Source organism: Gymnogyps californianus, chromosome 1 (genome assembly GCF_018139145.2).
Source record: "Gymnogyps californianus isolate 813 chromosome 1, ASM1813914v2, whole genome shotgun sequence".
NCBI classification, from domain to species: domain Eukaryota; kingdom Metazoa; phylum Chordata; class Aves; order Accipitriformes; family Cathartidae; genus Gymnogyps; species Gymnogyps californianus.
Genome location: NC_059471.1, coordinates 20,957,063 through 20,982,501, shown reverse-complemented (window position 1 = coordinate 20,982,501; position 25,439 = coordinate 20,957,063). Strand labels below are relative to the sequence as shown.

Genomic DNA, 25,439 nt, shown 5'->3' with positions numbered 1-25,439 from the left:
AGTAAACTTTGATTCCCCCCCCCCCCCCCCCCCCCCCCCCTTTTTTTTTTCTTCTTCTGCCATCTTGCGTTGTTTTGAGACTTGAACAACTCTGATTTGGGATAATGTGGTTATAGTAGTAATAGTTTAGTAGCTAATTTCTCTATAACTGCTTGTGTGTGGTATTTGAGCTCCAGATTCAAATCACATTTATAGTATTTGTCTGAACATTCCTTTTATAATGATGTCTATTTTAATTCAGATAAACTGGATAAAATTATATTGGTTGAAAAATATGAAAACAATTAAACTTGAGACAATTGCTTATTATTTTCTACTGTTTAAGTTGGAAAGCCATGCTAGAATGTGTACAACATTACTGCATTATACTTTGTTTTTGTTTGGTTTTTTGCTGCCTCAGGAACTGATACAGAATGCAGAAGATGCTGGTGCCACAGAGGTTAGGTTTTTATATGATGAAACTCAGTATGGAACAGAAACTCTATGGTCAAAGGACATGGCACAATATCAGGGTAAATGTAATTTTTATTAATTTTGGCCATTATTCTTGAATATGCATGTGGCTCTGTGTTTTTCTCCTTGTTGTACGGAGATGACCACCTTACTAGGTGCATATTTTGGCTATGTTCTAGTGTTGATAATTCTTTTCCAAAGCCAGTGTTTGCTATTGAAGGCCTTACACTGTCTTCTTGCAGGTTGTCAGTAGCAGCTTTCCAACTGCTTCCATTTAATGCTGTTTGAGAGAGCCTTCATGCTCTGCTTTATTCTAAGTCACTTCTCCCGGGGTGACTGTGTATCCTGTGGCTTATTTCCATGGGTTTACTGGGTATCCCAAAATACAAGAAAGGATTTTTAGTAGAGCAAGGAAACAAGATTTAGTAAGTAAGACCTAGGATAAAAGAATGCTTGGGGTATTAGACAGTAATTTTCAGATTTTCTACATATTAACCTCTACCTTTTGAGAACTATCTCCAGTTCTTAATGTAAAGATGACCCTAGCCCCTTACATTTCAGCATTTGCTAGGCAGTTCTGTTTTCTTCCCCATCTCTTATTCTCTCACCCTTATACCAAACTTTGCTTCATGCTGCCTGTATGCTGCAAATGTAGTTTCTTGTAATTTTAAGGTTTTTATATCATCTAATACGGCTTTGTGTGATAGAGGTCAGTTATGTATTTATCAAACAAATTAGTTTGCATAATCATCCCAAAAGGCATTCAGTCGTGATTTGAAGATTTCAGTGATGGATGATCCGCTACTTCTTGTTTCTAGCTTTTTTTCAGTTGTTTATTGGCCTCATTATGTCTTCTAATTTGAATTTGTCTGTCTTACTTTCTAGACATAGGTTATTGCTATATCTTGCCATGTATTCCTTTCCAGTGGAGGTATTAATAGACTGTGATTAATATATCTTTCAAACATCTTTTTGATAGACTGGACAGATTGAGTTTAAGCCTTGTGTCACAGGACACTTCTTTCAGAAGTTTTGTTGTTTTCTGCTTTCTGTTCAGTTTTTCAGAATCATTCTTTTAAAATGTGGACACCAGAACTAGATACCACATCAGAATATTAATCTCTTAAGTACCATATACAGAGGTAAATCCATCTCCTTGCTTCTGCTTTTGCTGCCACTCTATACCTCCCCTTCATCAGCAAGCATAACTTGATGTCAACTTGAGTCATAGCTTCCCCATTAAATTTGCACATGCATACTTTAAAGAAATACTTTCTCAGTTCTCTAAGTTAATTTTGTAGAAATTTTTAACAGTTAATAGTTTTCTTCTGTCATCTTTTTAACACTTGCCTATTTATTATAGGGCCAGCATTTTATGCATACAATGATGCAATTTTCACCCCCGAGGACTGGCATGGTATACAGGAAATAGCAAGAAGCAGGAAGAAAGATGATCCCCTGAAAGTTGGAAGATTTGGAATTGGCTTTAATTCAGTTTATCATATAACAGGTACTCTCAGTAGATATTTTAAAATGAAAATGTTGAAGTTTTAAATTGTGTAATTATTTTAGATATTCATCAAACATATACTATTTTCTCTATGGTGCATTTTTAAATTAGATTGTTGGCTAAGTTTCCTTAAGAAGCGTTCATATTTTCCTAAAACCCTATAAGGTATCCTTTGGATTTTGAAGGTTTTTGGAGGAGATTTGTATCTTCTAGTAACATCATTATGTACTTAGTCCCTTATATTGAAATGAACATTCCTTTACACTGTTATTTCAGTTATGCACTGCTGTTCATATTGTAAAGGCCCATAATATAGGGTAGATACGTAAGTATAAGTGTGAAAGTTTAGACTAGACTGAAACTTCTATGCAGGTCCTTTGCATAATAAGCAGTGATTTTATTTCATGCTAGAAAGGATATTCCATAATAGAGGTATATGCACATTTACATTTGAGAGAGAGAGTACATACTCTTTCACAAGCTGGTAATATTCAGTCTTGAAACCTGTTATTCTGGCAAAATGTTTTACTGCTGTACAGAAGAAGCATATAGCGCAAATAATGCTTACAGTCTACATAGTTCTCAGTACAGGATAAGAGGCAAATATTTGCTGAAATAACGTTTTAACTTGTGAAGTGAGTTTGTAAGACACAGGATGTTTTTTCACAGTGTTTTACCTAGTAGAGCATGAATAAAAGATTAGGTAATACATTCAGTGGTTTGATAATTCTGGGAATTTATGCTTTTAAATGTACAAGATTACTGTTTGAAAGCCTTCAGGATCTGCAAAGTATAAATGTCATAGAATATATCTTTAGTAAATTAAATTGTTTTTTTTCCTGAAAATACTGGCAAGATAAAAGTATATAGTTGAAAAAAATTACACTTTCTGTTGCTCACTGTTTGTTAGAATTCAAATAGTTGAATGACTATTTATATATTTAATTGCAGAATGGAGGTGTGCTTGTTTCTCCTGTCAGTAAGCACTGAATTATATGTTATCAGAATCATAGAATCATGTAGGTTGGAAAAGACCTTTAAGATCATTAAGTCCAACCGTAAACCTAACACTGCCAAGTCCACCACTAAACCATGTCCCATCTACACATCTTTTAAATACCTCTAGGGATGGTGACTTAGCCACTTCCCTGGGCATTATACTCAGTTCATTGCAGTTTTAAAACATGTGTTTTTCTTGCCCTTTTAAAATTTGTTCCTTAAGACTGTACTTGAAAAATGTGTTGTTTTAGGATTATTAATGGTGGTTGTTTTTTCTGTATACAGATGTCCCTAGTATTTTCAGTGGTGACCAGATTGGAATGCTTGATCCCCATCAAACCCTTTTTGGACCTCATGAATCAGGCCAGTGTTGGAATCTAAAGGAAGATAGCAAGGAGATCAATGAACTTACAGACCAGTTTGCACCATTTATTGGTGTATTTGGCAGCACTAAGGAAACCTTTAAGAATGGAAATTTTCCTGGTACCTTTTTTCGTTTCCCACTTCGTCTGCAGCCTTCCCAACTAAGCAGCAATGTTTATGACAAACAGAAGGTTTTGGAGCTGTTTGAATCCTTCAGAGCAGATGCGGACACAGTATTGCTCTTCTTGAAGAGTGTTCAGGATGTTTCATTGCATGTTAGGGAAACTGATGGAACTGAGAGGCTGATTTTTAGAGTAACCGCTAGTGAGAACAAGGCCTTGAAACATGAAAGACCCAATTCTATCAAAATCTTAGGAGCTGCAATAAATCAGTATTGTAAGGGAGTTCCAAGCAATAGCATAACATGTGTGACATACCATGTAAATATAGTTGTAGAAGATGAGAGTGTTAAGGATGCACAGAAAACATCTTGGTTAGTATGTAATTGTGTAGGTGGTCGAGGAATGTGTACTGAACTGGATTGTTTAGCTGATGACTTGAAATTTGTTCCTACTATTGGAATAGCCATGTCTTTATCAACTAATGGGGAGGAAAAAGGAGCTGTAGCAGACTTTTCAGGAAGAGCATTTTGTTTTCTGCCTTTGCCTCCAGGTGAAGAAAGCAAAACTGGACTCCCAGTTCATGTTAGTGGTTTCTTTGGTCTTACAGACAATAGGAGGAGTATCAAATGGCGAGAGTTGGATCAATGGAGAGATCCAGCAGCTTTGTGGAATGATCTTCTTGTGGTAAATATAGTGCCAAAGGCATATACCACCCTTATTTTGGAAGCTATCAAACGAATGGAGACTGAGAAGAATTCGGATTTTCCGTTGTCAGCTGAAAGAATTTATAGGTTATGGCCTGATGAGAACAAAATCAGGGTACCCTGGAAAGCAATTGTAGTACCTCTCTTTAAAGAGCTGCTCCAGCATACAGTTATTTACTCAGTGAGTAATCAGTGGATAAAGGTGGAACAGGTGCACTTTTCTGAAATGGATGAGAGTTTGGAGTACACACAGTCTGTTCTCAACTACCTCCAGAATTCAGGGAAGCAGATTGCCAAGGTACCAGCAAATATTGCTAGTGCAGTGCATCTTTCTATTTCTACTGCTAATGCTGTGAAAAAAGTGACTCCTGCTGTAGTACGGCAAGTACTAAGGAAATCTGGACACAGTGGACCTGCTGAAGAAAAGCTTCATCTTTTAGAATTTGTGCTTTCTGATGGAGTCTACAGTGAACTGATTGGATTGGAGCTTTTGCCGTTACAGAATGGAAATTTTATTCCTTTTTCCTCATCTGTGTCAGAACAGGATGTAGTTTACATAACCTCAGAAGAATATCCCAGGTATACTTAATATTTTAAATAGTGGGGGTTTTTTAGTTTAAATATTAAAACAGAGCTTCAGACTGTTGTTTGCTTATCAGCAAACAAGATGATATGCAGCAGCCTGTAATGAAATAATGCGTAGATAGAACTCAGTTTTCTGTATATATGTACATGTTTGTGTGCATATGCCTCATTTGAAAAGTTTGACAGCTACTTGCCATTATAACTTCATAAAGAATCGTGTGATCTAGGCTTTAAGGGAATGCCTCAGGATACATTTCAAGTTAGCTTTCTTCTGCAAATTATAAATACGAAGAAGTTAGAAACATGCGTACTAGGAAGTACATTAAATTAGGTAATGATAAAAGCTTTTATTAAACTTAAAGCTTGAGATTACTTCAGGCTTTTTTTTTTTTTTTTTTTTACACAAGACTCTTACTTTCATTGAAGGGCCTAGTACTAAACACTTACTGGTTTCAGGAAGTAGGCAGATACTACCATGTACTACCATGGAAAGAAGTGGGCTTGTCTCTTACATCTGCTCTCCCTTTGTTCTTTCCAGTCCCTCTCCAATTAATTTTTTTCCCCTTGCTTATTTCCCAGCTGCATCAACGTTCCAATTTGGTTTACATTTCATCAGCCAGAAAAGCTTGCACTGACACTGGGGAGGGGATAACAAAGAGCAGGCTAGCTGGAATAAGTGACCTTGGGATCACTGGGGAGAAAGCAAGACTACTGCTTTTTATGTCTGTACTGGATTATGCATGTATAAAAGATTTGTTAAATCTGGACCCTTCTCCAAGTAATCTCTTAAGAGGTACTGCTTGAAGTCACTCAGACACACCAGATGTCTTACCTGTAGCTGTTCCTCCTTACGAAGTGTTACCCGTACGTATGTTCACAGCCACCCCTCCTTCTCCTTTCCCTCAGAGTTCCACCAATTTTCAGATCCTCAGCTTGAGAGAATGTGACACTTGGCATGTGCTTTGCTGCTTTTACTGCCCTGTGGACTGTTTATAAGGGAAGTAGAGGTGGGTTGGAGTGTGCCAGTATAGATATTATTAAGGTAAAAAGTGCTCCAAGTAAGGTCCTTATGTAAATTGTGGTTTGAATATACGTATAGACAGCATATCTTCAAGAAGGTTTGAATATATGTATAGACAACACATCTTCAAGAAAAGCAGTTGGATGCAGGTAACTGGTCTTCCCATGTTGCTTGAGAGGATTTTGCTTTTTTCAAGTCTGCTGCTGTTCTTTCTGTTATATTCTAAACCCATAATCTTTCTTTTTCTAGACAATTCAGGTTATTTATCAGGGGATTAACACTACTCAGAGCCTGTGATTCTAGTGTCTTCTTTAAAAAATAATAATAATAACAAAAAAAAATCTCTAGCATCTGTTGTGAGATGATTTATCTTTTGCTATTCTTTCACTTTGTTTATCCTTCCAGAAGTTAAGCCAGTATACTAATACAGAAAACATTCCCATGATGAGACTAACAAATTACAGCCCGGCTTCAGACTAGTCATAAAATACTTCTTTGGAAACTTAATGATATCACTATATCTTATTCAGTTCATGTTCTGTTGGTAATGGACTTAGTTTGGTTAGTCTTGTAAAACTGACACAAAAGCATGTTATACCAGGCATAAATCTACTTGCTAGCTATGATAATACAGAAATTTGAAATAGTAACGCTTTATTTGCCTCTATTCTTGCCTACAGCAATTATTTTTAATTCTAATGTTATAAATATGATAAATTACTTGTTAGATGTTTTAAAACACGTTCAACTTAAGAGTTTGACTCTTTGCATATTCAAATTTGGAGCCTGCTTAAAAAGCTGAAATAAGCTCTTAGGAATTTCTTTCTGTTAACACCTGTGGAAGAACAAGATTCTGTGTTGGTTTATGTATAACTAACATACCTGCTGTCAGAATTAAACTGGAGAGTTATTTTTGATTTCAGGAAGACCAAAGCCCTAAAAAACTATTTAGTTTTAAGTGCTAACATAAAGGAAGGGAAGGGCAGGATGAGACTGACTCTTGGCTACAATAATCTTAACCGCTGTCTGCAGATCTTTTGAAATCCACAGATCTGTGTGGAGTCCTAGAATTACATGTTGTATTTTCTTGTATGCTTTCAAATGGAATCTTTAAGAAACATAGAATAGTAGGTGCTATTTTACCTTCTTTTTTTTTTTCCTTAGAATACAAATAGATGAAAATAATTTTTTAATCCCAGTTTTTCTATCAAAAGAAAACTTGCTTAGACGTGCTTTGAAAAGACGGGTAGTTGGAAAAATTAGTTTCTTACTACTCTCTCCTTCTAAATGTACGGTTTTCTCATTTATAAGAAAACGCCCACTGAAAGCCCTATTCTGCATATGTAAGCGATTGCTTTGCATGCGACTGTTTTACCATGATGATTACCATGCTGGTAATGTCTGTGCAGCAACAGAAACAAATTAGATGCTTTGCTGAAGTTTGTTTTCTTGTTTGTTTGTTTGTTTTTTATGGTGTGCTAGATCACTTTTTCCTGGCCTGGAAGGAAAGTTACTTTCTGATGACCTGAAGCCTGAGGTTCTAGCTGCTTTGAAAGAAGCTGCCAAAAGCCGAGGTAATATGTCTTTTGTATTCTCATATAGTGAAACAGATTTCTAATGGTTGAACAGACTAGTTCTAAACCCAAGTTTAAAGTAATGTCTCTTTTGAAATTGAGTTCACATAAGTAAGTTAGTCATCTAACAAAAAAATTTAAGATATAATAGACTATGTTGTTTGAATTGGAAATGACACAAATGAAAATTATAAATGAACAAAAAGGCAAAGGCAAGGGAAGAAGGATGAAAATTTACAAGAAAAGAATAGATATTCACTTAGTGAAGCTTGTATTCAAGGTTCAGTAATTTTGTTCAAATAGTATTCCTCCACTTAAGACACTCTGAATTCTATTTTGCATTTGTAGTATTTGCATATGCAATAGCTATGTCATGGTTTTGGTATTGTGGATCATCTCTTACCTCACAATTGCAAGTGATCACATCAGTGCATTTTTTAAAAACCAGATGAAACCAGCTTAAACATCTAGCCTAAAGCGTATTGTAGATCATATAATTTCATCAAGTGTTTCCTGAGTCTTAATTCATAGCTTATGGTGGTGTCAGTGTGGACCTACTGAACTGTTTCCAATCTTGATCAAAAGACTTGGTGAAGAAGTATGCTGCATCTGTAGATAAGATGCTTAACTGCCTTCACAGTTAAATTTTTTTGCCTCTTTTCTACTTAGAGTTTGTCTATATTTACCTTTCCACCCTTGCGTTTCATTATGCATTTGACTGGTAAATTTCAAGTCTGAGTCTCAGAAGTCTTTTCACATAAACACAATTTGCAAACAAGTCACTCTTCAGCTTATTTTTAAATAGTATAAGTATATGGTGAGCTATTCTTCAATGTCTAGAAAATGTGCTTTTCAGAAGAAGTTTCTTGTCTCTCTGTTTTTTTAAATTGCTCAATTAATCAGAATTCTTTTTTAGACGGAAGACATTGGAACCAGACATAGAATACTATAAATCATTGTCTTGATTTGCTTTTCTTGATACCCTTTATCATGGTCTTCAGTCATTCAGTCACAGTCTCTATTTCTTCAGTCTGTGTTCTGACCTTTTTTCCCCTTCAGTCCTTTATATATTCTCTGTTTATTATTCTTCCTGTTCAGTTGGAAACCTGCTCATTTCTCCATGGTTTGATCATTGCTTCATTATCAAAAATAATAGAAAAATGAGATAATTCTGAGGCAAGATGACAAATTTTTAAAGTATGGCAAAGCATCTGTGAAAAGATTGAAAGAATTGGGAGTGACTTACTGCACAGAGTGTAAATATTTAAAATAATATAAATTGTATCGAAGATATTAAATCAGTGCTGGGACTTTCATTGAATATGAAGAACAGCAAGTCTGTAACTACTATAAAGAAAAACTTTGTTCTAAAAAGCAGAATTGTCAAAGCCTTACGGGCATATTATATGATGGGTGTTGTCTCTATTGTTGCAATAGAATATGCTTGTTTTAATTTTTTTTTACTGTTAGTTTTCCCCAGTACTGTTTTTAATTTATTTTGTTTTAATACAGACTATAAGCTGTTGAAAGTAGTGACTACTTTAAATTCTGTATCCAAACTGAATATTCTTAATCTGGGATAGAACCATAAAGAACTACTGTTTACTCTAGTAGTAATTGCTGGGACTTTAAAAGAACAGAAATATATAGGGATCAAGACAGCCACAGTGAGATTAGATGGATGGAAGATTGTATGGAAGACAGTAATGTTAGCTTTGAAAAATGCCAGTTCCTCATGATGATACCTTACATTGACTTTTGAGATGTATTGTCCTAGACAATTTCCTCCAAGTGAATGTCACAAAGCAGTCCAAAACCATGCTTAAATTAAAAAACAGAGCAAAACAAAATACAGGTTTGACAGACTGTATGCTTGAATACATATTTGTCCTGGTTTCGGCTGATAGAGTTAATTTTCTTCTTAGTAGCTGGTACAGTGTGTTTTGGGTTTAGTGTGAGAGTAATGTTGATAACACACTGACGTTGTAGTTGTTGCTAAGTAGCGCTTATCTTAAGGATTGTCACTTTCCCCTGCTCTGCCAGCAAGCAGGTGTACAAGAAGCTGGGCGGGAGCACAGCCAGGACAGCTGACCCGAACTAGCCAAAGGGATATTCCATACCATAGAACGTCATGCTCAGGATATAAATGGGGGGGAGTTGGCCAGGAGGGGCAGATCACTGCTCTGGCATTGGTCAGCAGGTGGTGAGCAGTTGCATTGTGCATCACTTGTCTTTTCTTGGGTCTAATTTCTCTCTCTTTGTTATATTCCTTTTCATTACAATTATTGTTATTTTTTTCTTTATTATTATTTTGGTTGTTAAACCGTTCTTATCTCAACCCATGAGTTTTACTTCCCCCCCCCCCCCCCCCCCCCCCCCCCCCGTTTATATACTGGGCATGATGTTCTATGGTATGGAATATCCTTCGGCTAGTTTGGGTCAACTCTCCTGGCTATGCTCCCTCCCAGCTTCTTGTACACCTGCTTGCTGGCAGAGCATGGGAAACTGAAAATCCTTAACTTAAGATAAGCACTACTTAGCAACAACTAAAACATCAGTGGGTTATCAACATTACTCTCACACTAAATCCAAAACACAGCACTATACCAGCTACTAAGAAGAAAATTAACTCTATCCCAGCCAAAACCAAGACACCTACTTTTCTCTGCATTCTACCTCCTCCTAAATTATTCTTCATTCTAAGATTTTGCATAATAGTGAAATACAACTGCAGTACAATAAAAGTTGTATGTTATTATAAATAATAAGTGTTAGAGGGGTTTTTGGCAGGTTTTGAAACCTTACCTGTCAAGAATTTTACTTAAATAGCTGTAGAAATTCATAGAATCATAGAATGGTTTGGGTTGGAAGGGACCTTAAAGATCATCTAGTTCCAACCCCCTGCCATGGGCAGGGACATCTTTCACTACACCAGGTTGCTCGAAGTCTGCCATCCAACATGGCCTTGAACACTTCCAGGGATGGGGCATCTACAACTTCTCTGGGCGACCTGTTCCAGTGCCTCACCACCCTCATAGTGAAGAATTTCTTCCTAATATCTAATCTAAATCTACCCTTTTTCAGTTTAAAGCCATTAACCCTTGTCATTGTATCAGAGGGATTCCTCATACAGTTGTAGAAGTAGTAACTTTCTTGTATTATTTCTTTGAGAAGATGGGATGCAGGTTTTTTTATTGTGTTGTACAAAGACAACCAGATCTTATTTTTTCTCTCCTAAAATGTGTACTGTATTTTTCTAGTTAATAACTGTTTCTATATTTAGTGTGTTAATGTGTAACTCACAGGATGTTTTCTAAAAATAGATTTGATTATATTCTAGCCCAACAGCTTCTCTGGGGATTTTCAGGTATGGTTATTAACTGAAGATGTACTGGTTTGGATTGAAGCTTGATATTTGTGTGAATTTGGTGATTAGCTATTGTCATTACCCCATCTTTCTTGTAAACAAAACTTGTCAAATAGAGCTGCCAAAAGATAGCTACCAAAGATAATTATGAGAAGAGTTGTAAATACAGTTGAGGGGGAAAATATGTATTGATGAAGAAAACCTTGTAGTTATGTGACATGGAAATGATCAATATTTTCATTGGTTTATCTATATATTTTTTAATAAATTCCCATGCAGGAAGATTTCCAGTATTTTAAGGTCACATGTATAGATTTTAAAACAGTATTTCTAAAGTTCTGTGCTCAAATTATGGGATTTAAGCTTGGCTTTTAAGTAGATTCTTATCATGCTGGTGCACTGCTGCAAGTATTTCTCACTTTCACAAGGCTGCTGTGTTTACCTGTGTTTTCTGTTCAATAGAACTAACAGAATGCATAGCTCTGTAGGCATGAAGGGAAAGGGAAAAAATTTTTTTCTGAAGGGTGTCTTACTACTGATTTCCAGCAGAGCAGGAACAGTAGATAATATCTTTAATTGGACTGTTGCTTTTAAGGAAATGGCAGTGCTATCTTGATGGAAGAAAGATCTGAAATTCAAACAGATGTCTTGCTTCCATTTCTGTCATTGTTTTTGGTGTCGTTGGGAGGTAGTGGTATTTTTATATTCTGTACTATTTTCTTATCCCCAGACATTCTGTAGTTTTTAAGTATAAGCTGTCTTGGTGATAATTAAGACATGAGTGTTAACATATATTTCTTTCAGTGAGGGCTTTGATAATAAGAATAAAAGCATATACATCTAAACTTAGTTTCAGCACTCCTTGCACAACTGAGTTTTTTGTTGCTTGTCAGTTTTAGTGTAGGATCATCTGCACCTGAGCAGCTCTTTGCTATATCTAATAAATAATCTTTTGATTCTATTTGAATCTTTGCAATTATAGACAAACAAATAATGGATTGGGTTGTTCCTTACGGCTTGCCAAATAAGTAGTGTAAAGAATCAACCAAACAAAAAAAAATACATTTGAAGTTTCTACTTTGATTGTAAATCTGTGTTTGCTATGTATGCCTGAGAACTCTTGTGTCAAACTAACAAATGCAATAACATATTGATAATTTTCGATTTGTTTTTATTTTTATACTAATATGGAATGTATTAACTTTTAATTAACTCCTAAAAGCAAGGGGAGCTGGTATCTGCAGTTCTATTTAACAGTTTTTTCCACAAAAAGAAAAGGCAAGGCACAAGTTAGGTGTCCCCCCCTGCCCCCCAACCAAAAACACTTTGTTATGTAACTCTGCTCTGTGATTTTCATGGCTTTGCCCTTTTGCTATAATTTCAGGAAGGCCATGCACTCAGCTGCAGCTTCTGAACCCAGAAAGATTTGCCCGGCTCATTAAAGAAGTTATGAATAGCGTGTGGCCTAGCAGAGACATGGTGGTACAGTGGTATCCAGGTTTGGAAGACAAAAATCACCCATCAGTTTCCTGGCTTAAGATGGTCTGGAAGAACCTATATATACATTTTTCTGATGACTTGAGTGTGTTTGATGACATGCCGCTTATCCCCAAGACGGTGCTGGAGGAAAACCAAACATCAGTGGAACTGGTTAGACTTAGGAATCCATCACCTATCATTCTGGAAGATGAATCTGAGACTCAGCTCCCGGAATATTTAGCTGATATTATTCAGAAAGTTGGTGGAGTTGTACTTAAGAAGCTGGATATTTCTATCCAACATCCACTTATAAAAAAATATGTGCATCCACCATTACCAAGTGTTGTTTTACAAATAATGGAAAAAATGTCCTTACAGAAACTATGCAATCAGGTTGCATCATTCCCGTCAACACATAAAGATGCTCTTAGGGCATTCTTAGCTAGTTTAACTGATGCAAGTGAAAAAGAGAGAAGAATTATTCAGGAATTACTAATATTTAAAAAAATCGAAGAATCATCTGACGAAAGTGTCCCTGTTTTTACTGGGCTAAAAGGTAGTAAGGTCTTACACCACACTGCCAAAATTCCTCCTGGTCTAAGATTTTCTATTCCAATAATTGACAGCAGTGATGAAGCTACTATTCGCTTAGCTAACCTGCTGAAAATAGAACAGCTAAAGAGCACAGATTGCTTGAAGTTTGTTATACAAGACATAAGAAGTGATTTTTATTCATACGATGAAACAACACAGATAATGCAATGGGTTCTTGAAAATCTGACTTTTCTGAAAAATGAGAATACAGATGTGATAGATTGGCTGACATCACTAAAGTTTATTAAGATTTCACAGGAAAAGATACTCTCAGCAAACGAACTCTTTGATCCTGAGGTAGAACTTCTGCAAAATTTGTTTTATGCTGACGAGGAAATTTGCTTCCCCCCTGTTATTTTTACATCTTCAGATATTCTTCATTCTCTGAGACAAATAGGCTTAAAAAATGAGGCCAATCTTGAGGAAAGTGATATTATTAGAGTGGCAAATAAAATTGAAAGTTTGCATGCTAACTCTAACACCAGTCAGGATTTACTGTTAAGAAAAGCTAGAACTCTCTTGATGATTTTGAACAAAAACCATACACTGCTTCAGTCATCTGAAACAAAAGCTGCACTGAAAAAAATAAAATGGATTCCCGCATGTAAGGAAAGACCTCCAAATTATCCAGGATCCTTAGTTTGGAAAGGAGATCATTGTAATCTGTGTTCGCCACCAGAAATGTGTGATATATCTCACGCAATTTTAGTTGGTTCCGCAGTTCCTCTTGTGGAAAATGTGCTGTTGGATATAGAAAAAGCACTTGGCATCCCCACTAAGCCCAGCATAAAAGCAGTTTTAAAACATTTCAAGGTGGTGGTCGACTGGCACAGTTCTAAAACCTTCAGTGATGAGGACTATTATCAATTTCAGCATATCTTGCTTGAGATTTATGGATTTATGCATGATCATCTAGAAGAAGGCAAAGAAGCTTTTAAAGCCCTGAAATTTCCCTGGGTTTGGACAGGTAAAACATTTTGTTCCCTCACACAAGCAGTAATAAAGTCAGTACCTGATCTTGATCTCCAACCTTATCTACATTATGTGCCAAAAACTATGGCGAAGTTTCACCAGTTGTTCAAATGTTGTGGTTCAATTGAGCAGTTAACACCGGACCATGTTTCTATGGTCATTCAGAAAATATATCTAAAAAGTGAGCAGTCTCTCTCCGAACAAGAGAGTAAACAAAATCTTCACATTATGTTGAGCATCATAAGATGGCTGTACAGCAATCAAATTCCTGCAAGTCTGCATACACCCATGCCACTATACAGTGGCAAACTTCCTTATAAACTTGCAATGAGGCCAATTCATGAGTGCTGTTATTGTGATATCAAAGTTGATGACTTAAATGATTTACTTGAAGATTCTGTTGAACCAATCATTTTGGTGCATGAAGACATACCAATGAAAACCGCTGAGTGGTTAAATGTCCCATGCCTTAGCACAAGATTGATTAATCCAGAAAATATGGGATTTGAGCAATCTGGGCAAAGAGAGCCACTGACTGTAAGAATTAAAAACATTTTGGAAGAATACCCTTCCATTTCAGATATCTTTAAAGAGCTGCTTCAAAATGCTGATGATGCTAATGCAACGGAATGTAATTTCCTGATTGACATGAGAAGAAATATGGATATAAGAGAGAATCTTCTGGATCCAGGAATGGCAGCATGTCATGGTCCAGCTTTGTGGTCATTCAATAATTCTGAATTTTCTGACTCTGATTTCCTAAATATAACTCGATTAGGAGAGTCTTTAAAAAGGAGTGAAGTTGACAAAGTAGGAAAATTTGGACTGGGATTCAATTCTGTTTATCATATCACTGATGTTCCTATTATTTTGAGCCGGGAGTTCATGATTATGTTTGATCCAAATGTTAACCATATCAGTAAGCATATTAGAGATAAATCTAACCCTGGGATCAAAATCAACTGGAGTAAACAACAGAAGAGGCTGCGAAAATTTCCGAATCAGTTTAAGCCATTTATAGGAGTTTTTGGTTGCCAGCTGCCACTGACTGTAGAATCTCCTTACAGCTACAAAGGAACACTTTTCAGGCTGTCCTTTAGAACTCAGCAGGAAGCTAAAGTGAGTGAAGTCAGCAGTGCATGTTACAACACAGCAGACATTTACTCTCTTGTGGATGAATTTAGCATTTGTGGTCATAGACTGATAATATTTGCTCAGAGTGTAAATTCAATGGTTTTGAAATACTTGAAAATTGAGGCAGATGATCCCGGGGTGGCACAAGATGTCGTCACTATCAAAAAAAATCTGTGTTCTTCCAAAGCCTTGACTGCACCAAATGTAAGTGTTTTAAAGGAAGCAGCTAAGTTCATGAAGGTCTGCAGCAGCAGTAATAAAAAGCTTCCCACTGAAACACCAAAGTCCTCGTGTATCTTACAGATAGTAGTAGAAGAATTTCACCATGTATTTAGGCGGATTGCTGATTTACAGTCTCCACTTTTCAGAGGTACGGAAGATGATCCAGCTTCTTTCTTTGAAATGGCTAAATCAGGACAAATGAAAAGATCAGCTGATGAATTGCCACAGAAAACAGTAGATTCAACAACATGGCTTATATGTTCTTGCATGGACATTGGAGATGCTTTAAAATTTTCAATACATGAAAGTGGACGAAGACTAGGTCTTGTTCCTTGTGGTGGAGTAGGAGTGTTGCTGTCTGAAACCCAGGATCAAAAGTGGATTGTGAAACCAAATTGCAACACCATAGGTGAAGTATTCTGTTACTTACCTCTACGAATAAAAACAGGCTTACCTCTTCATATAAATGGCTGCTTTGCAGTTACTTCAAATCGGAAAGAGATCTGGAAAACAGACACGAAAGGAAGATGGAATACAGTATTCATGAGGCATGTTATTGTAAAAGCCTACATAGAAGCACTTTGTGTTCTACGTGACATGGCAATCAACGGCGAGCTAGTTGACTACAGTTACTGTGCAGTGTGGCCAGATCCTGATTCAGTTCACGACGATTTTTCTGTTATTTGTCAAGGGTTTTATGAAGACATAGCTCATATGAAAAGCAAAGAAGGGATCAAAGTGTTTTCTGATGGTTTCTCTTGGGTTTCCATGAAGAATGTAAGGTTTTTAGATGACTCTATACTGAAACGACCGGATGTTGGACCGTCAGCCTTTAAGATCTTTCTGAAGTATCTTAAAAAAACTGGTTCTACAAATCTGTGTGCTGTAGATCTCCCGTCCTGGGTAAAGACAGGATTTGAAGAAGCAGGATGCAAATACATATTATTGGAGAACACTTTCTCTGAGAAACAGTTCTTTTCTGAGGTATTTTTTCCTAATGTTCAGGAGATTGATGCAGAGCTGCGTGATCCTTTGATGCGTTATGTTCTCAATGAAAAAGTTGAGGAGTTCTCAGGAATTCTTCGTGTTACTCCGTGTATTCCCTGTTCATTAGATGGACATCCATTAGTTACACCATCAAGACTGATCCATCCTGAAGGAAGAGTTGCAAAGTTATATGATGCTGAAGATGGAAGATTTCCTTACGGCACCACTCAGGATTATCTTAACCCAGTTATTTTGGTTAAACTTGTTCAGTTGGGAATGGCTAAAGATGATATTTTGTGGGAAGATCTGATAGAACGTGCAGAGTCAGTAGCCGAAATTAACAAGATTGATCATGCTGCAGCTTGTCTCAGAAGCAGTATTATATTGAGTCTTATTGATGAAAAACTAAAATCTAGGGACCCTAGAGCTAAAGAATTTGCTGCAAAATGTCAAACCATCCCTTTCCTTCCTTTCCTTAGCAAACCAGCAGGCTTCTCACTGCACTGGAAAGGCAGTGATTTTCAGCCTGAAGCAATGTTTTCAGCGACTGATCTTTTCACTGCTGATCATCAAGATACAGTTTGCCTAATACAACCAATTCTTAATGAAAATTCCCACTCCTTTAAAGGTTGTGGTGCTTTGTCATTAGCTGTCAAAGAATTTTTGGGTTTACTGAAGAAACCAGCTGTTAATTTGGTCATAAATCAGTTAGAAGTAGTTGCAAAGTCATTTGATGGAATCACGTTATATCAAGAAAATATCACTAATGCTTGTTACAAATATCTACATGAAGCAATGTTACAGAATGAATCAACAAAAGCTATGATAATTGAACAACTGACAAACTGTAGTTTTATTCTGGTTGAGAATGCGTATGTTGATCCAACAAAAGTGTCTTTTCATTTGAATTTTGAAGCAGCACCCTATCTCTATCAGTTGCCTAATAAATATAAAAATAATTTCCGTGAGCTATTTGAAAGTGTGGGTGTAAGACAGGCTTTTACAGTTGAAGATTTTGCTATAGTTCTGGAATTAATAAATCAGGAAAGAGGGACCAAACAACTAACAGAAGACAACTTTCAGCTTTGCAGGAGAATAATTAGTGAAGGAATATGGGGCCTCATTAGAGAGAAGAAGCAGGAATTTTGTGAGAAAAAGTATGGTGAGATTTTGTTACCCGATACTCATCTTGCACTTCTGCCAGCAAAATCTTTGTGTTACAATGACTGTCCATGGATTAAAGTTAAAGACACAACTGTTAAATACTGTCATGGTGATATTCCAAGAGAAGTTGCAGTAAAGCTTGGAGCAATACCAAAACGCCATAAAGCTTTAGAAAGATATGCATCCAATATCTGTTTTACTACACTTGGAACAGAATTTGGCCAGAAAGAAAAATTGACAAGTAGAATTAAAAGCATTCTTAATGCCTACCCCTCAGAAAAAGAAATGCTGAAAGAGCTTCTTCAGAATGCAGATGATGCAAAAGCTACAGAGATCTGTTTTGTGTTCGATCCTAGACAACATCCAGCCGATAGAATATTTGATGAGAAATGGGCACCACTTCAAGGACCAGCACTGTGTGTTTACAACAATCAGCCTTTTACAGAAGATGATATTAGAGGAATTCAGAACCTTGGAAAAGGTACAAAAGTAGGAAATCCCTGTAAAACTGGACAATATGGTATAGGTTTCAATTCTGTTTATCATATTACTGATTGCCCTTCTTTCATATCTGGCAATGATATACTTTGTATTTTTGATCCTCATGCTAGATATGCACCAGGTTCAACATCAACAAGTCCTGGCCGCATGTTCAGAGATTTAGATGCAGATTTCAGAACACAGTTCTCAGATGTACTGGACCTCTACTTAGGCAATCACTTTAAACTGGATAATTGTACAATGTTTAGGTTTCCTCTTCGAAATGGAGAAATGGCAAAAGTATCAGAAATTTCCTCAGTTCCGTGCTCAGATAGAATGGTCCAAAATCTTTTAGATAAGCTGCGTACAGATGGAGCAGAACTCTTAATGTTTTTGAACCATATGGAAAAAATTTCTATTTGTGAGATAGAAAAAACAACAGGAGCACTGAATGTATTGTATTCTGTACAAGGCAAAATCACTGATGGAGACAGACTGAAACGAAAGCAATTCCATGCGTCTGTAATTGACAGTGTAACTAAAAAAAGGCAACTAAGTGAAATACCTGTGCAACAAATTACTTACACAATGGATACTGAAGACTCTGAAGGAAATCTTACAACTTGGTTAATTTGTAACAGGTCAGGCTTTTCTGCCATGGAAAAGGTATCCAAAAGTGTGGTTTCAGCCCACAAGAATGAGGACATTACTCTTTTTCCACGTGGCGGGGTAGCAGCTTGCATTACTCATAATTACAAAAAACCCCACAGAGCATTCTGTTTCTTACCGTTATCATTAGAAACTGGATTACCTTTTCATGTGAATGGACACTTTGCTCTGGATTCTGCAAGAAGAAATCTATGGCGTGATGATAACGGTGTTGGAGTAAGAAGTGACTGGAATAGTAGCCTAATGACAGCGCTGATAGCACCGGCCTATGTTGAACTACTGATTCAGCTGAAAAAACGGTATTTTCCAGGCACTGATCCTACAGTATCAGTGCTGCAAAACACACCTATTCATGTTGTGAAAGACACTTTGAAAAAATTTTTATCCTTTTTTCCGGTTAATAGACTTGATATTCAGCCAGATTGGTATTGTTTAGTGAAAGCAGTTTACAGTTGCATTTATGAAGATTTGAAGCGTCTTCTACCTGTTATGCGAGCTCCAAATATTGATGGTTCCGATTTGCATTCTGCCGTTATCATCACATGGGTTAACATGTCTACTGTGAACAAAGGCAGGCCATTCTTTGACAATTTACTACAAGATGAATTGCAGCATCTCAAAAATACAGAATACAACATCACAACACGGAAGACAGTGGCTGAAAACGTTTACAGACTCAAGCATTTACTCTTAGAAATTGGATTTAATTTGGTATATAACTGTGATGAAACTGCAAATCTTTACCACTGTTTGGTAGATGCAGATATTCCTGTCACCTATGTGACACCTGCTGATGTCCGATTATTTTTGATGACGTTTTCTTTTCCAGACTCTAATTGCCACATTGGAAAGTTACCCTGTCGTCTTCAGCAGACAAATTTGAAACTCTTCCATAGTCTCAAACTTCTGGTTGACTACTGTTTTAAAGATGCAGAAGAAAATGAAATCCAAATTGAGGGCTTGCCACTCCTTATTACTCTTGACAATGTTTTGCAAATTTTTGATTCAAAGCGACCGAAGTTCTTAACAACATACCATGAACTGATTCCATCTCGCAAGGATCTCTTTATGAACACATTGTATTTGAGATACAACAATATTTTACTTAGCAGTGAAGTAGCGAAAGTCTTTGATATCAGAAGTTTTGCTGAATTGTTATCATCTGTGTTGCCTAGAGAATATAAAACTAGAAATTGTATGAAATGGAAGGAAAACTTTGCAAGTGAATCTTGGCTTAAAAATGCCTGGCATTTTATTAGCGAGTCTATAAATATTAAGGAAGAGCAAGAAGATACACAAGCGAAATTTGATGATGTTGTTGAAACTTTGAAGGACTGGACTTTGCTCCCAGGTGTAAGGTTTACTGTCTCAGCTAATCATCTTGTTGTGCCAGAGTGTGATGTTTTGCTGCCCCTCAGCATTATGCATATAGCTGTTTTTCCAAATGCTCAGAGTGATAAAGTCTTTCATGCTTTAATGAAAACAGGCTGTATTCAGCTGGCATTGAACAAAATTTGCTCCAAAGACAGTGCTTTAGTGCCTTTGTTGTCGGGACGTACAGCAAATATAGATAATCCTTCAAGCATTCTGAAAGCCATACAATATATGGTACAAACATCAACTTTTAGGACTGAAAAGTTAGCAGAAAGTGACTTTGAGGCTCTCTTAATGTACTTCAATTGCAATTTATGTCATTTGACATCTCAGGATGACATTAAAATTTTAAAGTCTCTTCCATGTTATAAATCGATTAGTGGCCGATACATCAGCATTTCAAAATATGGGATGTGTTATGTCCTTACGAAAAGCATCCCATCAGTAGAAGTAGACAGATGGACACAGTCGACTTCATCAGCTTTTCTTGAAGAGAAGGTTCATTTGAAAGATTTGTATACTGTGCTTGGCTGTGTTTCTGTGGATGATCTTGAAGTGTACTTGAAACATCTTTTGCCAAAAATTGAAAGTCTGTCTTATGATGCAAAATTAGAACACTTGATCTACTTAAAGAATAGGCTAACTAGCATTGAAGAAACTTCAGAAATGAAAGAACAGCTGTTTGAAAAGCTTGAAAGCATTTTGATCATTCATGATGCGAGCAATAGATTAAAACCTGCAAAGTATTTTTATGACAGGACTGTAAAAGTCTTTGAAGTTATGCTTCCTGAAAAGTTCTTTATACCTCAAGATTTTTTTAAGAAACTAGAGCAACTTACAAAACCGAAAAATCAAGCTACATTCCTTCCATCATGGGTAACTTTTCTACGACATATCGGACTGAAATTCATCATTTCACAGCAACAGTTATTACAGTTTGCTAAGGAGATCAGCATGCGAGCAAATACAGAAAACTGGTCTAAAGAAACACTACAGAATACTGTTGATGTCCTCCTTCATCACATATTTCAAGAAAGAACTGACCTTTTGTCAGGAAATTTTCTGAAAGAATTGTCATTAATTCCTTTTCTGTGCCCTGAACGAGCTCCAGCAGAATTTGTTAGATTTCATCCTCAGTATCAAGAAGTTAATGGGACACTTCCTCTTATACGATTCAATGGGGCACAGGTGAATCCTAAATTCAAACAGACTGATGTGTTGCAGTTGCTGTGGACTTCGTGTCCCATTCTTCCTGAGAAAGCAACACCTTTAAGCATCAAAGAGCAAGAGGGAAGTAGTCTTGGTGCGCAAGAACAACTTGAGCAAGTTTTAACTATGCTGAATGTTAATTTGGATCCTCCCCTGGACAAAGTTATCAATAACTGCAGGAACATATGCAACATAACAACTTTGGATGAGGACATGGTGAAAACTAGGGCCAAGGTCCTAAGAAGCATTTATGAATTTCTTAGTACAGAGAAAAGGGAATTCCGCTTTCAGCTTCGAGGAGTTTCTTTTGTAATGGTGGAAGAAGGTTGGAAGCTCCTTAAGCCTGAAGAGGTGGTAATAAACCTTGAGTATGAATCTGATTTTAAACCTTATCTTTACAAACTTCCTTTAGAACTTGGTACTTTCCATCAGTTATTTAAACATTTGGGTACTGAAGATATTATTTCAACAAAGCAGTATGTTGAAGTTCTAGGTCGCATATTCAAGAACTCGGAAGGAAAGCAATTGGATCCTAATGAAATGCGCACAGTTAAAAGAGTAGTTTCTGGCCTGTTCAAAAGTCTTCAGAATGATTCTGTCAAGGTTCGGAATGACCTTGAGAATATGAGGGATTTTGCCCTTTACCTTCCCAGTCAAGATGGTAGGTTGGTAAAGTCTAGTATCTTAGTTTTTGATGATGCACCCCACTACAAAAGTAGAATCCAAGGTAACATTGGTGTGCAAATGCTTGTTGATCTTAGCCAGTGTTACTTAGGCAAAGACCATGGTTTTCACACTAAATTGATAATGTTATTCCCTCAGAAATTGAGGCCTCGCTTACTTAGCAGTATTCTTGAAGAACAGTTGGATGAAGAGTCTCCCAAAATTTGTCAGTTTGGAGCATTATGTTCTTTGCAGGGAAGGTTACAGTTACTGTTGTCTTCAGAACAATTCATCACAGGACTCATTAGGATTATGAAGCATGAAAATGACAATGCTTTTTTAGCTAATGAAGAAAAAGCAGTAAGACTTTGCAAAGCTTTGCGAGAAGGTTTGAAAGTTTCCTGTTTTGAGAAGTTGCAAACAACATTAAGAGTTAAAGGTTTTGCTCCTATTCCCCACAGCAAAAGTGAAACATTTGCTTTCCTGAAGAGATATGGAAATGCAGTAATATTGCTTTACATACAGCATTCTGACAGCAAAGACATAAATTTCCTGTTAGCATTAGCAATGACCTTAAAATCTGCAACGGACAACCTGATTTCTGATACCTCGTATTTAATTGCCATGCTGGGTTGTAATGATATTTACCGGATCGGTGAGAAGCTTGATAGTTTAGGAGTGAAGTATGACTCTTCTGAGCCATCAAAACTTGAACTACCAACACCTGGCACTCCTATACCAGCTGAAATTCACTATACACTTCTTATGGATCCAATGAACGTATTTTATCCTGGCGAATATGTTGGTTACCTTGTTGATGCTGAAGGTGGTGATATATATGGAACATATCAACCAACTTATACCTATGCAATCATTGTACAAGAAGTAGAAAGAGAAGATGATGAAAGTCCCAGTTTTCTAGGGAAGATTTACCAGATTGATATTGGATATAGTGAATATAAAATAGTGAGCTCTCTTGACTTGTACAAATTTTCAAGACCAGAGGAAAGTTCTCAAAGCAGGGATAGCACACCTTCTACCCCAACCAGTCCTACAGAATTTCCAGCACATGGACCGAGGACAATTCCACCTCTCTTCACTGGCAGAGAGAGCCACAAAACAATGTCCTCAAAACATCACTCTCCAAAAAAGATAAAGTCAAACTCGTTGCCAGAAATATTAAGAGAAGTGACATCTGTGATTGAACAGGCTTGGAAGCTTCCAGAATCTGAAAGAAAAAAGATTATTAGGAGGCTGTATCTTAAATGGCATCCAGATAAAAATGCAGACAATCTTGATATAGCTAATGAAGTTTTCAAACATTTACAGAATGAGATTAACAGACTAGAAAAACAGGCCTTTATGGATCAAAATATGGACAGAGCCTCAAGAAGACCATTTTCATCCTCTGCTTCTCGATTTCAGTCAGATAAATTTTCATTTCAGAGATTTTATACTTCATGGAATCAAGAAGCAACAAGCCATAAATCTGAAAGGCAACAGTATAAGGAAAAGTGTCCATCTTCCACCGGGCCATCTTACTCGCAACGCTTTTTCGTTCCACCTACATTCAGGTCTGTTGGCAATCCTGTAGAGGCACGTCGATGGCTTAGGCAGGCCCGAGCTAACTTTTCAGCTGCAAGAAATGACCTTCATAAAAACGCCAATGAATGGGTATGCTTTAAATGCTACCTTTCTACTAAACTAGCCTTGATTGCAGCTGACTATGCTGTGAAGGGCAAATCAGACAAAGACGTAAAACCAGCAGCCCTTGCCCAAAAAATAGAGGAATATAGTCAGCAACTTGAGGGGCTTACAAATGATGTTCAGACATTGGAAGCTTATGGAGTAGATAGCTTAAAAACTAGGTATCCTGACTTACTTCCTTTTCCACAGATTCCCAATGATAGGTTTACTTCAGAAGTTGCTATGAGAGTGATGGAATGTACCGCTTGTATCATAATAAAACTTGAAAACTTTATACAACAGAAAGTATAAGTGATTTGAAGAGGTTAGGGAACTGTTTTGTCAAGAGCTTAGGTATTTCATGTGAGGGATACAAATGCGATTGTGCAGATTATTGAACATCCAAGAGGTTACATGTTGCCAAGCAGTTTAGAAGCGTAGTGCACAAAGGTGGATGGTACTGAAGTACTTAGAATTGAAATTTATTTAAACGGGATTTTTTTTTAACTGAGCCTGCTGTATAAGCAAACTGTAAAACATGAATATTTTTTAAAATTTGCAAGGAAACTGAGCTGCAAAAATTAGCTGTATGTACAATATTGTGATTAATTGGCATATTATTGAACTGCACTTTATGTAACCAAAGCTTAGCTTTCTGTTAGATTAAGCCTGTAATTATAACTCCTTATTAGATTTTATTTCATTTAATATAATGTTTCCAAAACTGTAATGTCAGTTTTCAATGTACTGATCTTAAGACTGGACATGCGATAAAATGAGAGATGGAATGGAAATTAAAGTAACTTTGGAGGTGTCGCTCCAAAGCATTTCTGTATTCTTTTGTGTTCTGTGGACATTCGTGTCACTCATAGTAATACTGGTATCAGCTGGATCTGATTATAAATTTGCTGCAGCATCACATTGTGAACATTTAAAGGATAGTTTAGTACCTGTGAACTGGTAGTTATTTTAATGCTGAATAATGATACTTGATTTAACATGCAACTTCATGTCATGCATTGATTGCATTTACTTTATTATAAAATAATTAAGTATTTAATTTACTTTTTTTTCTAGAGTCTGTCATCTTTTGTTTAATGAAAAATGCATGTGGATGATATAAAATTGGTGAACATTATTATAAGGTGTTTTATGATTTTTTTTTTAACACCAAAACTCAGTTTTCAGATGTCTAAATGCTTGAGTTTCTTTTTTTTTCTGCGTGTGTGCCTTTGTGTGTGTACATATATATATATATTTTTCCACAAGCAAACATTGATAATAGTACAATTCAGTAACCCATTTTTGGTGTACACTGAGCACTGTTTTTTGTTACATGTTTAAAGGTGCTGCAATGTAATGCTCTTTTTATTTTGTTGTTCACTACAGCCCTAGAGAAGTCTGATTTTTAGTTTACACTCTTTCTTTTATAGTTTGTAATACTTTTGGTAATGTCATGCAATATGTTCAACGTTAGCTATTTGTAAAAAAAAATAAATAAAAAAATATGGAAGGATAAGGCTAAATGGAAGGATTTTTCTTTGCTGGATCAGCCACATTTAACATAAATGTTAAACATTTTCCAGTGACATGCTATTACAATTGTTTACTTGACAGACAGTGAAACTGTAATTTAACTTAGAGAATACAAAGGAAAATAAACAACAGTGAGCTTGCAGGGCTGATACAGCTGCGATAGCATTGTAATCCAAAAATAAAAAATCATGATGAAGGCTTCTTCAGTTTTGTGCAAATTATAAAGGGCTTGTTCTCTTCTGAAAAGTCTTGCAAATTGTAGTGGGAAGAAATGTGATGTTTGGAAAACGATACTGCTTCTGATTGTGAAGCCCTATTATTTCTGCTATTAAATATTAAGTGCCATAATTTTAATAAAGAAAAATGCAAACATATATTTCAGTCTGATGTGTTTTGGTTTTATAAAGTAGACTAAATTTACCTATTATTTCAAGGTTTCTTTTATACAGGTAAATACACAATCTCTTTTCAATTCATTCTAAATAATTGTACAAATATTAAAATACTATTAAAAAGGAAAAATGCTTTTTTCTTGCAATGAATGACAAATGTTTGCAGTTTTCTCAAAGAAA

The 25,439-nt window shown here is 36.3% G+C and overlaps 2 protein-coding genes across 2 annotated transcripts in view; both read left to right on the top strand.

Annotated features, from left to right (window-relative positions):
- The window catches only part of MIPEP (mitochondrial intermediate peptidase), a 659,177-nt gene that overhangs the window by 259,060 nt on the left and 374,678 nt on the right, over window positions 1-25,439 (top strand). The gene's annotated exons all lie outside the window — the stretch shown is intronic.
- Window positions 482-24,456, top strand: SACS (sacsin molecular chaperone). Its single transcript, XM_050911800.1, has 5 exons — window positions 482-512; window positions 1,817-1,963; window positions 3,248-4,730; window positions 7,240-7,331; window positions 12,083-24,456. The coding sequence occupies exons 1-5, from the start codon at window positions 497-499 to the stop codon at window positions 23,641-23,643; spliced, it is 13,299 nt and encodes a 4,432-aa protein (XP_050767757.1). The 5' UTR covers window positions 482-496; the 3' UTR covers window positions 23,644-24,456.